General features: G+C 42.0%; 1 protein-coding gene across 1 annotated transcript in view; it reads right to left on the bottom strand.

Annotated features, from left to right (window-relative positions):
• Positions 1–13,973, bottom strand: part of CA10 (carbonic anhydrase 10) — a 206,001-nt gene that overhangs the window by 26,995 nt on the left and 165,033 nt on the right. Inside the window, exon 5 of the mRNA XM_069952317.1 lies at positions 4,518–4,703. Within this exon, the coding sequence (XP_069808418.1) occupies positions 4,518–4,703 (186 nt within the window). The remainder of the gene's footprint in view (positions 1–4,517; positions 4,704–13,973) is intronic.

Below are 13,973 nucleotides of genomic sequence, written 5' to 3' on the forward strand. Positions count from 1 at the left end.
ACCCCGGCGGCTGCATGGGGCAGGAGGAGGTCGCGGCGGCGGCCCGGAACACGGGCCGCCGCTGCGGCCGTGACAGATATGTGTGGGGATGTGGAGAAGACACGTATGATATGTTTGGGGATGTGAAAAAGACATGTATAATATGTGTGGGGATGTGGAGAAGACACGTATGATATATGTGGGGATGTAGAGAAGACACGTATGATATGTGTGGGGATGTGGAGAAGATACGTATGATATATGTGGGGATGTGGAGAAGACACGTTTGATATGTGGGATGTGGAGAAGACATTATGATATGTGTGGGGATGTGACACGTATGACCTGTGTGGGGTTGTGGAGATAAGAATGTGTGATATGTGTGGGGATGTTGAGAAGACACGTATGATATGTGGGAAGTGGAGAAGACATTATGACGTGTGGGGATGTGACACGTATGATCTGTGTGGGGTTGTGGAGAATACATGTGTGATTTGTGTAGGGATGTGGAAAAGACACATATGATACGTGTGGGGATGAGAAGATATGTATGATATAAAGGTAACTGGGACTATTTTGCCTAGAGGTATGGGCTAGCTGGTATGGAGCAAATTCCTTAAAGGGGTTCCCCAATTAAAACTTACTTGTCCCCTATCCACAGGATAGTGGATAAGTAAGAGGTTGCGTGGGTCCAATCTATGTACCCCCCAGCAATCACCCCCCCCCAGTGGCTGGGTGACACATGGATAGGGGACAAGTATGTTTAAATCAGAGAACCGCTTTAAGATAGTACATTAGCTTTCTACATGATTGGTCATTGTATACTGCATAATGGCTGTACATGTATTTGCTATATTTTAATTGGCTTATATAACAGAATACCCAGCCAGGCGCAGTTTCTTTAGAGAAGAAGCCTCACATACAAAACACAATATTGGGTTGAGGGCTTTCTTTCTCTCTAGTGATCATCTTTATATTGACCCCTAGCGTGAACTGCAGAGCCACTTGGGCCTATCTAAAAGAATAATACTCTAACACCCCTGCCTGAATGTAATGTAAGAGGGAACATGCAGAATAATCAGGAAAGACATAGGATTTTCTGTAATACAGTCGGAGTGTCTCTGAGTCTCCTGGTAAATATATCTATTTTTTTTCCAGTGCTGAGTGATACATAAAAGCCTGTGCTTTGTTGCTATGGGCAGCTCGGATACCTTCTCTCAGACAGCTCAGATACATTAAACCCATTATATCTATGTTGCAACCACACTGTCTAGATAAAATGAGAAACATATCTCTGTTGCCCTTGATGTCAGGATATATATGTTGTCCAATCGATCAGCAACTAATAGAATATGTACAATTTTTTTTTTCAACAAAAGAAAGTATAAAGTCCAGTGCTCAATCTTAGTTACATTATCATCAACTGATTCTACAAAAATATTCCCCCCCCCCACCCCAAGCTGAAAAGTCTTGATGTGTGTTTATCAAATAGGGGCAGAGATGCGGCTAGGGTTTTTATATGTTACCATATTCGTGTCACTCTATTTTTGATATCACAGAGTGTATGTTTCCAGTTTTTGTTTGTGTAAAAAAAAAAAATAAAAAAAAAATAATAATAATAATAATGATCTGTTTAAATTCCTGGAAAACAAATGCAGCTAGTGCAGACTCTGCTGACAGCAAATGTGGTGGCTCTGTTGTATCTTAGTTATTATGTAACTAACATAAATTCCACTCTCACTGACAAATCCTGTCTGATAAAAACCTGTCCTATCGCTCACTTCTGGGGAAATTTAAAGTGTACCTGTCATCATGAAAAAAATGTGGTATGTCATAGAGTCATGCCAAAAGTTTTGATGGTCCGGGCCTGAGTGTTCAGAACCATACCAATAGTGAGAATGAGCGGGAGAGGACTGCACTGCATAGAGTCAGGCTCCAACTACTTAGGAGCCTGACTTGTCACATGACCCAGAGCCAGGAGAGGCCCATGCGTAGCTTGGTCTTCTTCCGGCTCATTCTCACCGTTCAAAACTTTTCACCTGTCTCTAAAGTTTTTTTTTATAATGACAGGTGCACTTTAATATTACATGGAAGCTATTTAAATAAATCAAATACAGTGGTGCCTTGGATTACAAGCATAATTCGTTCCGGGACCGTGCTTGTAATTTAAATCTACTATTACACCAAAGCAAATTTTCCCATAAGAAATCACTGATATGCAGACTATTGGTTCCACACCCCAAAAATAATGATTTATTATTCTTAATTCCATGTAGAACAGATGAAGAAAACATTCAGAAACAGCAGAATATGTAATATTATAAGTTACTGTACAGTAATGGAGGGGACGGGAAACACAAGGGCTGACAGAGACTGCAGGGAGCATGAAGGAATGAGCAGGGCAGATGTGGGCACATACATGCAGCGCTCTCTGTCCGGGGAGAGAGGGGTTACAGCTATGCAGAGATTACCTCCACAGTCCTGTCCCCTGATGCAAGCCCCAGCCTGAGGTGGATCTGCTATGATTTGGAAGGTGAGGGAGACTTCCTGGGTCAGAGTACAGGGCTGTAGACCCCGCTATGCAGACCATGCCCCCTCCTCCACTCGTGCTCCCACCCAGTACAGGGAGCTCTTAAACCAAAGCAATGCTCTTAAACCAAGTCACAATTTTGAAAAACTGTGAGCTCTTAAACCAAAATGCTCTTAAACCAAGTTACTCTTAAACCAAGGTACCACTGTACCATGTAATACATGACATAATTCATGGTAAAGCTATAGTTCATCAGAAATCTCCATGGGTTGGTTGCATTGCATAGAAGCATCACAATCGCTTCACACACAGCACCTTTTTTTTGTTAAATGCCACTGTAGTTTGTGATGCAGTTTCTGTAGTTTGTGATGCAGAGCCAAAGCCAAAGGTGTGTCTGGCAAGACAAACAATTAAACGTCCTCCCTTTATATTCTTACATTACATCACATCACATTATGTTACATTCTGAATCCAGTAAATGTGACGAAATTGCACTGCTTTTTGGCGCACATTTTGTTATAAAACTACAGGAACTAATATAGATGATGCAAGCCTTTGCCTAGACAGTATAAAGTTATGTTCATGCAATGGCCCAGATTAACTAATGTGTATACACCAGAATTTCGGCTGAAAAATCGGTGCACGTGCCTTTTCTCTACATTTATTATGCATTGTAGACACCGTTCAGACACTTTTTCGCCTGATACAAAAAGGGATGGGGTGTATGCCAAAAGGGGATGTGGCCTACTAAAAATGCACCTGAATCTGGCTGAAAATTCAGGCAGACTTAAAGCCAAGTAACAGCTGGTGTAAGCTTTGCACCATAAAACTAGGTCACTGTCTTTAAGTGCGACAGATTTCTCAAACAGCCTGATAACGCTGGCACATTGAAAGAGTGTTTAGTCTAAGTTTAAAATTAGACAGTGTTAGTAAATGTGGGCCAATGTTTTTTGAGGCTAAAATATGGTCGTATTTAGATAATTATGGATGTACATAATGATCATGATCATTATTTATGTCCATAATTATCAAAATATGGATGTATTTTAGCCCTAAAAAATGTTGTATGAACATACCCTATAGATGCATCAGATTTTCAAACAACATAAGTAACTGAAAAATCTAACTGCCTGACCTAAGTTTACACCACCCTCAGACCTCTCCCATACCTAGGAATACATTTACTAAGGTTTTTGGTGCCTTTTGTACTATTTTGTATGGGTTTCACTTTTTGGTCGCATTTATTAAGAATTACAGTGTTTATTTTTGTGACTTCTCTACAAGTAAATCATTGTTTTTGCCCTAAAAGAGGCCATGGTTTAAGCATTGAGGCATTTTAGACATTTTTTTATATGTCACAAAACAAGAAACACAAAAATGCAACAGCTCACCGCAATGGCAAGATACAGCACCATAGCAACGTGCTCCTGCGTAGTGTGAATGGTGTTCTAGGAGAGCTGACCAAATTTGTCTTTTTATTCTGTGTTCCAGATGGGGGAGTGACTGCCTCTACTTGGTCGTGCACTCCACCCATCCCACCCAGGTGTGTAATTACTTTTGCCGGTATAAGATGGATTTTGCATGCCCAAAGCATAGGCGTATCACATGCCATGGAGAGGCCATAGTACAGTGTAGGTCCACTCCGGCATGCGGCCACCTTATTGTTGGTGGGGTGGTTTACACTGTTTGCAAATGGTAACCAAGAGCCCCATTGTTTTGAGGGAATTTTTATTAGCAGTTGAGGATGCTGCTTTTAACTATTTTCATGTCTGTAGTGGGTCTGTATCTTGCCATTGCGGTGAGCTGTTGCATTTTTTGTGTGTTTGCAATCTCAGCCATAGCAAGGTGCTCCTGCCTAGTGTGAATGATGTTCTAGGAGAGCTGACCAAACTTGTCTTTTTTTCTTTGTTACAAAACAAAAAAAGTGTTTTGAAAAAATATGCACAATTTATCATACACTGTACAACATTACTGTATGATACTTAAAAGAAAAAGACATAAGCCTTACCTCCCCAGAAAATGCCTGTCCATTCAGAAGGTGTTCTGAGCCTTGACCATCCTCACTCCCAAAATGTAACCGTATTTCTTCTAAACGATGACTGTATGTTAGTGGCCCACCGGATATATTTACTAGATGTTCCTTGTCCAGTCGTAGTGATACGTGTCTTCCTGTATTATACATTGTACCGCTCACCTACAAACAAAAAGAAACATCTTTTACCCATGACGAACATAATATGTGAAGGAAAGATTTCATATTCTGGGATCCCAATATATTATAAGAATATTAGAAGATGCTGATCTTACAACAGTACAAGGTCTAAGACTAACCGGGGTTTAAATTATTCTTTACACACATCAGCTGCTGCAGAAACTCCTTTTGAAACATCACCTTCATATAATTTACCAAATGCCTTGCTCTGTACCTCAAAATGAACATTTCCTTCAGCTTTTCTTATCGTTCTTTAAAATACATTCTGGAACATTCTTTTTCACCATGCATGAATCACGGCAAAAGCATATATATAGATGGGGAAGCACCTTTCTACAGTTCACCACTGACCACCAAGTGATCTGCAGAGTTCCTGGCTCCAATGTCTTGTATTCTGTTACTTTGTTAGTACAAGGAGTGGTTGCCAGCAGGCTCTGTGCCTCAGCCTGTCACTGGTAGGTTCTAGAATGTTCCAACCAATGGGTTATCATACTTCTCAGTGTTTCCTCCACCAATGGGAGACTAGACCCAGTTCCCTGTACTTAAGACCACTAGTTCCTGGTGGAGAGTAGTAGACCAGTAGAGGAGAAAAGTGGTAGACTATATGCCAACATCTGGAGGAACTGACTTAGTTTGTTCTCAGGAGATCTACTTGTGTAACCTCAGGGGATTAACTCAGCCCGGCTGTTTAAGCACGGGGCCTGTGTTCCTTGATCTGGTACCATGATCTATTCTGGCAAGGGGCAGTGTTAAAAGGTTGTAAGTACAAGTTTCTTCATATCAGTAAAGTCTCCACAGTCCCCCAACAGATTTCTGTACTTCCTGAACAGGTCCCCTGGGTAGCCCCCCTAGTCCTCTGTATATTCAAGTCAAGTCTAACTATCTAAAAGACTGTTCGATTCAAGTATTTACCAGTCACCTTGTATCGCTGCCAATCATCTCCCTAAGTGTAAAACACTTCTGTATTCAACCTTGTGCAAAAGACTGTACTGTCACTAAAAGAAGTCTATTAAATAAAGTTATTCATGTGGTTAAGTTATCCAAGATTATGTCTTTGCTTAATTGCACCACACCACAGGGGACTACTTATTCTATGTGCGTGTGTCTGGGACCCAGGGAGGCCTTACACCACTCAGGCCTCATGACAAGTGCCGCAGCGGTACCACAACCAGCCACAGCTAACACCCTCTGGCTACCTCTGGGGTACCTGCAAATGTATGCAGCCAGAAGCCTCAGCTCGGAACAATGTGTAGTGGTGGCCCAGATTTACTGCAGCTCAGTTCCCATTGAAGTGAATGGGGGCTGAGTTGCAGTAATCCGGGGCAACCAATACACCGTGTACATAGCTGAGGCTTCCGGCTGAGGTACTGTGTATAACCAGGCACCATGGCACCCTGTGGATCAGATATTGGGGGCCATTATAGATAAGCTAACCGATTCATGAACCCTGATTCATTACGAACTTTGCAAAAGCAACAAGGCAGACTCCTATTAGAGGCAGAGGTGACATATATGAATAGGCACAACTTTGGCACAATCTAGTTCTATGATGTCATTGCCCTCCCCACATGTTGCATGCAGTGGCTGATACATATGTATGACATTATAATGTTATTATTAGTGGCTATCTATACTGGAGCTCAAGAACATTTTCCTGCTACTGTTCTGGACCCACAAATTATTTCAGGCTCTGCGTACACAGGGGCTGCAGGTTGGAATAAGTGAGGGTTATTGATATTATAGATTGGCATAGCAGAGAGGTGTTTGCATACGCGGCCTGTGGGATGGGGCAGCAGAGGGGCATCAGTACACATAGTCTTTGGGTTGGAATTAGGGATGGTCCAAACCCGCTGAGGTTCGGGTTCGGCTGAACCCGAACGCTCGGAATCGGATTCCCGCCTATGGCTATGGCTGTATCCCAGTTTTCTAGGCGTTCCTCCCGCTGGATCCGCCCGCTGCACGGACCGGGCAGACAGCGGTAATCATTGCGGATGGTTCGGGTTCGTCCAAACCAGGTTCAGACCATCCCTAGTTGGAATAATTGAGAGTTGTTAGTGCTGAAGGTCTGTGGTTCATGACCATTGGTACAAGAAGTCTTAGGGAAGAATAGCAGAGCTTTAGGAGTGCTAAGGATCTGCAAACTGCAATTTTCTAATGCTGGGATTGTTAATCATAGTGCGCTTATTAGCAACTTAACCTGAAATTAACTCTACCAGCATTACAAAGAAGCTAAAAAGTTGCAGATACAGCCGGCCAGGGACTTAGTTAAATAAGCTGTCTCATAAGGGAGGAGGAGGGGGGGAGATGGAGAGAAAAACTCACACATAGTTTTTTGTGTCTCCAGCAAAAAGCAGCAGTTCAGAACTGGGGGAGGAAGACTGAATAGATAATAACCATAATAAGTATGGAATAAATTGTTTGTCTCACTATGGACAGCAACAAATGAAAAGTTATGTTTGAGTGGAATACCCCTTAAATCCATTAGCCTTAATGGCTTTATGTAGGTGGTTGCACTAGGTCTGTTCACACCTGCTTTGGTCTAAAATATCCATTTATGGTAGTTTTACACGTAATGAAATCCGGTTGGGAGAGGTTCTATGGCCCCGTTACCCTGCTTTAGTATTTGCTTTATTGTGGAGATACTGTTTAGTTATACAAGCTTGTGATCTCTGTTTTGAGTGGTTACTTAAAGCGACTCTGTACCCAAAATCTTATCCCCCCCCAAACCACTTGTACCTTCAGATAGCTGCTTTTAATCCAAGATCTGTCCTGGGGTCCATTCGGCAGGTGATGCAATTATTGTCATAAAAACAACTTTTAAACTTGAAGCCCGTGCCAAACGGGAGTATCTGTGTCCTAACTTGGCACCACCCCTCCGTCCCTCCTCCCCACCCTCTTCATCATTAGGAATGCCACTGGAACATTTTCTCCATGCTGAACACTGCACAGGTCCTTAACAATCCAGCCCATGTACCGGGCTGACACAGGTGGGGAATAGGAGGCAATCTGCCTGGAGCATTCCTAATGATGAGGAGGGCGGGGAGGAGGGACAGAGAGGTTGTGTAAAGTTAGGGCACAGATACTCCTGTATGACACGGGGCTGCAAGTTTCAGGGTATAAACCCACACACCGTATACACAGCGTATTTACTGCTGCGATACGCAGCGAATACGCAGCAAAAACGCAACAAATACGCAACAAAAACGCAGCAGATTAGATCTAAATAACTGAACTCAGCATTAAATCTTCACCATCAAACTGCTGCGTATTTGCTGCGTATTTGTTGCGTATTTGTTGCGTATTTGCTGCGTATACTGTGTGTGGGTTTGTACCCTCAAAGTATTTTTTTAGGACAATAACTGCATCACCTGCGGAACGGACCGCAGGACAGATCTTGGATTAAAAGCAGCTATCCGAAGGTACAAGTGGTTTGGGGGGGGGGGGCAGATTGTGGGTACAGAGTCGCTTTAATAAAAACCTTTTAGTTAAGTATATCCTTTATCTGTATTTTTCTTGTATATTGCAAGGATTTTCTTGATTTACACATGCATGGTGTCACACAACCACACTAATATATTTACTGTATAAAGTAAGGGAAGAACTAGAATTTTAAGCTTCTCATAATGTTGAGCTGCTCGATTCATTACATTGTTATACCGCTACCCAATTTCTATTTTGACTTTCGGACTCAAATTCATATTGTTTATCTCATTAATAATTTGTGCTGATTTTATCCTGATTCTTACATTCTAAGTGGATTACTATTATCTGATACAACTTGCCTGGTCTTAGCGATTCATTTTCTCATAGGGCTAAAAGGAAAAACAAGACTGATTAAATAAGATTGTCAGTTGAGGGAATTTTCAATCAGGCTTTTGTTTGTACGGAATTTATAATCTGATTTCTAGACTTATTTTATTCTGGGATGTCTGCCCAATAATTACTGATTTTCACCCGCAAAAGTCTTTTGCCAGTCTTTACATTTGTTTTTTCTCTTAAAATTTGCCAGCGCTAATGCAGACAAAATGAATATAATAAGTACAGTGGTACCTTTTTTTAAGAGTAACTTAGATTAAGAGCGTTTTGCAAGAAGAGCTCACAGTTTTTCAAAATTGTAACTTGGTTTAAGAGGATTGCTTTGGTTTAAGAGCTCCCTTTACTGGGTGGGAGCTGGAGTGGGGCAGGGCATGGCCTGCACACGTTGGTCTACAGTATTGTCTGTCTGACCCAGGAAGTCTCCCTCACCTTCCAAATCATAGCAGATCAACTTCCGGCTGGGGCTTGCATCAGGGGACAGGACTGTGGGGGTAATCTCTTCATAGCTGTAACCCCTCTCTACCCGGACAGAGAGCGCTGCATGTATGTGCCCACATCTGCCCTGCTCATTCCTTCATGCTTCCTGCAGTCTCTGTCCGCCCTTGTGTTTCCCATCCTCTCCATTCCTGCTATAATGTGCCTGTACTCACACTCAGCTATACACGTTATATAAATTAGAAAAATCCTTATTTTTGGGGCGTGGAACCAATTGTCTGCATATGAGTAACTTCTTATGGGAAAATTTGCTTTGGTTTAAGAGTGGATTCAGATTACAAGCACAGTCCTGCTGTCATCATACTACCATGGGAGATGCCTACCATAGGGGACACTATGCACTTGGGGGTAGGTAGGTAGGATTATAAAGGAGATATCTATTTTGGCAGACACTATGTATGGGGGAGGGGGAGAAACTAGGGGAGATGCCTACCATGGGGACACTAGGGTAGATGATGGGTAGATCATAGGGGGCGCTATCAAATGGTGGGGATACCAGGGGTGTTGCCTAACATATGCTATCTACTGAGCAGAGAGCCAACAAGCAGGCTTATTACCTACAGTGTGAGGGGGGTAAGGAGGGGGGGGGGCAATCAAAAGTTTGCTATAGGGCCCAGCTCTTTCTAGTTATGCCCCTGGTGTGTACACTACACCTGTAAGAGACACAACATATATAGACGAAAGCTATAAAAAAAAATCCAGAAAATCACATGTCCTTCATGTGCAGCAGGCCTCCTCACCAGACATGTCACTGCCAGTAACAACCTGAGTGTGCGACAGGCTGCAGCTTGTGGTACAGCGGCCACTGGCCACACTGCGGCCTGCCATGAAGCGCCTATTCCACAACAAAGGGCAAGGTAATCGATTGATTGACAAAGCTAAAAGCACAAACTTTGTGAAAGGATACATTGCAAGGGGAAAAACTAAATTTTTCCAATACAGCTAATCTTGAGGTTAGCAAAAAATTTTTAACTTTCAAGGCCACAATTCTCTGGGTTTAAATGGGTATTCCAGGAAAAAAATCACTTTTCCCCAATCCACAGGATAGGGGAAAAGTAGGAGATCGCGGTTGGTCCGGCTCCTGAACTCCCCGGATATCTCTGTATCAGACCCCGCCGGCTCTGTTATAAATACAGCCCCGGGTCGGCATCCTGTGGATAGGGGAAAAATTATTTTGTCCCAGGATAACCCTTTTATGTACGTGGATCCAATAGGATGGGGGTTAACACTGCAGACCTATGGGCAGCTCACTGTGCTGGATGTCCATGCCAAGCTATCATAAGCTCCAGTAAAAATGATGGAGAGGTCCATCCATAGTACAAAGTACAGTGGTACCTTGGTTTAAGAGTAACTTGGTTTAAGTGCATTTTGGTTTAAGAGCTCACAGTTTTTCAAAATTGTGACTTGGTTTAAGAGCATTGTTTTGGTTTAAGAGCTCCCTGTACTGGGTGGGACGGCGAGTTGGGGAGGGACATGGTCTGCATGGCGGTGTGTCTACAGCCTTGTACTCTGACCCAGAAAGTCTCCCTCACCTTCTAAATCATAGCAGATTTACTTCGGGCTGGGGCTTGCATCAGGGGACAGGACTGTGGAGGTAATCTCTCCATAGCTGTAACCTCTCTCTCCCTGCAGTTTCTGTGAGTCCTGATTGGTCCATGCTGAACACACCCCTTCCCCATTGTGATCATGTGACCACACAGACCTCTGACAGGAGCCATGCTTCTCTATTCTAGCCTGTTGTACTACGCTACTGCATTATGGGGATCTGCAGTTTCATCCTGTATCTACAAACTGCTGCTGTGTTTTCAGGTTTATGCCCTTATTATATATTATACTCCACATGCTGATTTCTATACTGTACAGTAACTTATATCACATATTCAGCTGTTTCTCATTCTTTGTTTCATCTGTTCTACATGTTATTTAGGATATAAAATCATTATTTTTGGGGTGTGGAACCAATTGTCTGCATATCAGTGATTTCATATGGGAAACTTTGCTTTGGTATAAGAGTAGAATTGGATTACAAGCACAGTCCCGGAACGGATTATGCTCGTAATCCAAGGCACCACTGTACTCTTTTTGTGGAAAACCTATGTTACTATGTTCAATAATTGATTTATATTTTATTGCAAGAAATAAGTATTTGATACAAAAAAACAGAACATTTGGTACAGAAACCTTTTCTTGCAGTTACAGAGGTCAGATGTTTCCTGTAGTTCATGACCAAGTTTGCAGACACTGTAGCAGGGATTTAGTCCCACTCCTCCTTACAGATCTTCTCCCGATCTTTCAGGTCTCAGGGCTGTCAATGCGCAACAATGAATTTCTTCTCCCTCAAAAGATTTTCTATTCAGTAAAGTCAGGAGACTGGCTAGACCACTCCAGGACCTTCAAATGATTTTTACGAAGCCACTCCTTACTTGCCCTGGCTGTGTGTTTCAGGTTATTTTGATGCTGGAAAACCCATCCATGACCCATCTTAAATGATCTTACTGAGGGAAGAAGGTTGTTGGCCAAACTCTCTATATATAACTCCATCTGTCTCCCTTTATATTTGGTTGTCTCCTCCTCTTTGCAAAAAAGCACTCTCAAAGTATGATGTTTTCACCCCTATGCTTCACAGTCGGGACTATATTGTTGGGGATGTACTCCACTTTTTTTCCCCCCCTCCAAACGAGATGAGTGGAGTTGATACCAAAAAATTCGGTTTTGGTCTTATCTGACCAAATGATCTTCTCCCATGCCTCCACTGGATAATTCTGATGGTCATTGGTCAACTTCAAGTGGGCCTTGACATGTGCTGGAGTGAGCAGGAGGACTTTTCATGCCCTGCAGGATTTTTATCCATGACGGCATAGTTTGTTACTAATAGTAATCTTTGAGACTGTGGTCCCAGCTTTCTTCAGGTGATTGACCAGGTCCTCCCATGTAGTACTGGGCTGATTCCTGACCTTTTTTCAGAATGATCCTTACCCCACAAGCCAAGATCTTGTGTGGAGCCCCAGGCCAAGGAAGATTGACAGTCAACAGTTGTTACCTTCTCACCAAGCTGCTTGTCTATTGTCCTGTAGCCCATCCCAGCTTTGTGCAGGTTTACACATTTAGACAGCTCTTTAAGTTTAGTTTTGGCCATGGTGGGTAGGTTGAAGTGTGTGGACAGGTGTTTTTTTTTTTAGAGATAAGCGAAACGGCCAAGGTTCGGGTTCGTATGAACCTGAACTCTCGGCTTCTGATTCCCCCTGTCTGCCCACTCCGCGGAGAGGGTGGATACAGCTTGAGGACCGCTTAGAAAACTGGGATACAGCCTATGGCTATGGCTGTATCCCAGTTTTCCAGGCAGTCCTCAAGGTTGTATCCACCCTCTCCACGGAGTGGGCAGACAGAATCAGAAGCCGAGAGTTCAGGTTCATACGAACCCGAACTTCAGCCAGTTCGCTCATCCCTAGTGTTTTTCATACAGGTCTTCAAACAGGTGGAATTAATACAGTTAATGAGTACAGAGTAGAAAAGCCTCTTAAAGGGAGCGAATCACAACGGTAATGCATACAACATATAATGCTGTCCTAATAGAGCTGCTAAAGCATTCTCTTACCATACTTTGCCATCCTCCTAGGGGTATGTTAAATGTGTACACCTGTGTCTTTTGCCTATTATAAATTACCTGATCCTATCTACTCTATATCCATGTCATCTGTATGTGATGGTCAAAAGACTGCTGAAGAGTTTTCTTTACGGAACAGGAAATGAGAGCTTATTATTAGGCTTAGTGGCCAGCCTGAAAACCTTTAAGATTTCAGGTTAATTTTGAAAGTTGATTGAAAAAGAAAAAAAAAAAAATAGAAAAAAAGATAAAAAACAGGTTTAACATAAAAGCTTGATTTAAACAAGTCCTTTTCTGATGATACATTCACTTCATCTTCATTAAAAAAAAAATATATAAAAAAAAAGCCAAGTGAAGCAGACGGAAGTGGAAAAAGGCACAGTGCAATTCCTTTGTTCCCTGCTCAGGACCACCTGCCGATAACATCTCATTGACACATCTGAAGACTTGCAAGTAACCTTTAAGGCATAATGGATTCTTCTTCCTTTTTTTATTTCATTTTAAATGAGAAAAAGCAAAACACAAATTGAGTCTTGTTTCCACAACTTAAATATACAAGGTCCTTCATTCTGTTCTGAAGACTTTTAAAATAACCTCAGACGACTTGCGTTCGGGTCAGATCATTTATAAAAGGCTTTTCGTCCACTACGTATTGGAGAGCTAAGGCTCGGTATCTTTCATTACTGCTCATATAATTGAGGCAGAGAAAAACATGCTTGTAAAAAAAAGTCACAAAGCTGTTTATAATCAGAGGAATTGCTAGAGACAGCACACAGGAGGGTGTTTCAATATCATTCAATATATTTTCTCACGCTGTCAGTCAGGGCTGCAATAGATCATTCTAAATCCTGCACACAGCCAGTGCCTCTGATTTACAGCCTCACAATGTAGGCACAAATAAAATGATAATTTAACTCTTTAGATGTCTTTATATTACATCTGCATTGTTTCTTTTTACAGAAATGAAAATATACGTTCGTTCACCTCTGACATATTCACCATCCTGTAAGAAATCCCCCAAAACTAAATTTGCTTTCAACCCTTAGGGGACACAGCGATTTTTCATTTTTTTTTGTTTTTTTTCCCCCCGCTCCTCGCATTCTCAAATTCCCATTACAATTTACTGTTAAACCCATACATTATCTTCATTCTCTGGGTTGTTACAATAGGCAATTTATATAGGTTTTATTTCCCATCTAAAAAATGTGAAACTTTTTCCAAAACATCAATAGGCCTAAAAGTGCCCTATTTTATTTTACCACCTATTGAGCTTTATTTGATTATTTTTTTTACACTTATTTATTAAGAATATTGGGATCAGTATTATCTGTGATCGA

Source organism: Dendropsophus ebraccatus, chromosome 14, assembly GCF_027789765.1.
Source record: "Dendropsophus ebraccatus isolate aDenEbr1 chromosome 14, aDenEbr1.pat, whole genome shotgun sequence".
Taxonomy (NCBI): Eukaryota; Metazoa; Chordata; class Amphibia; order Anura; family Hylidae; genus Dendropsophus; species Dendropsophus ebraccatus.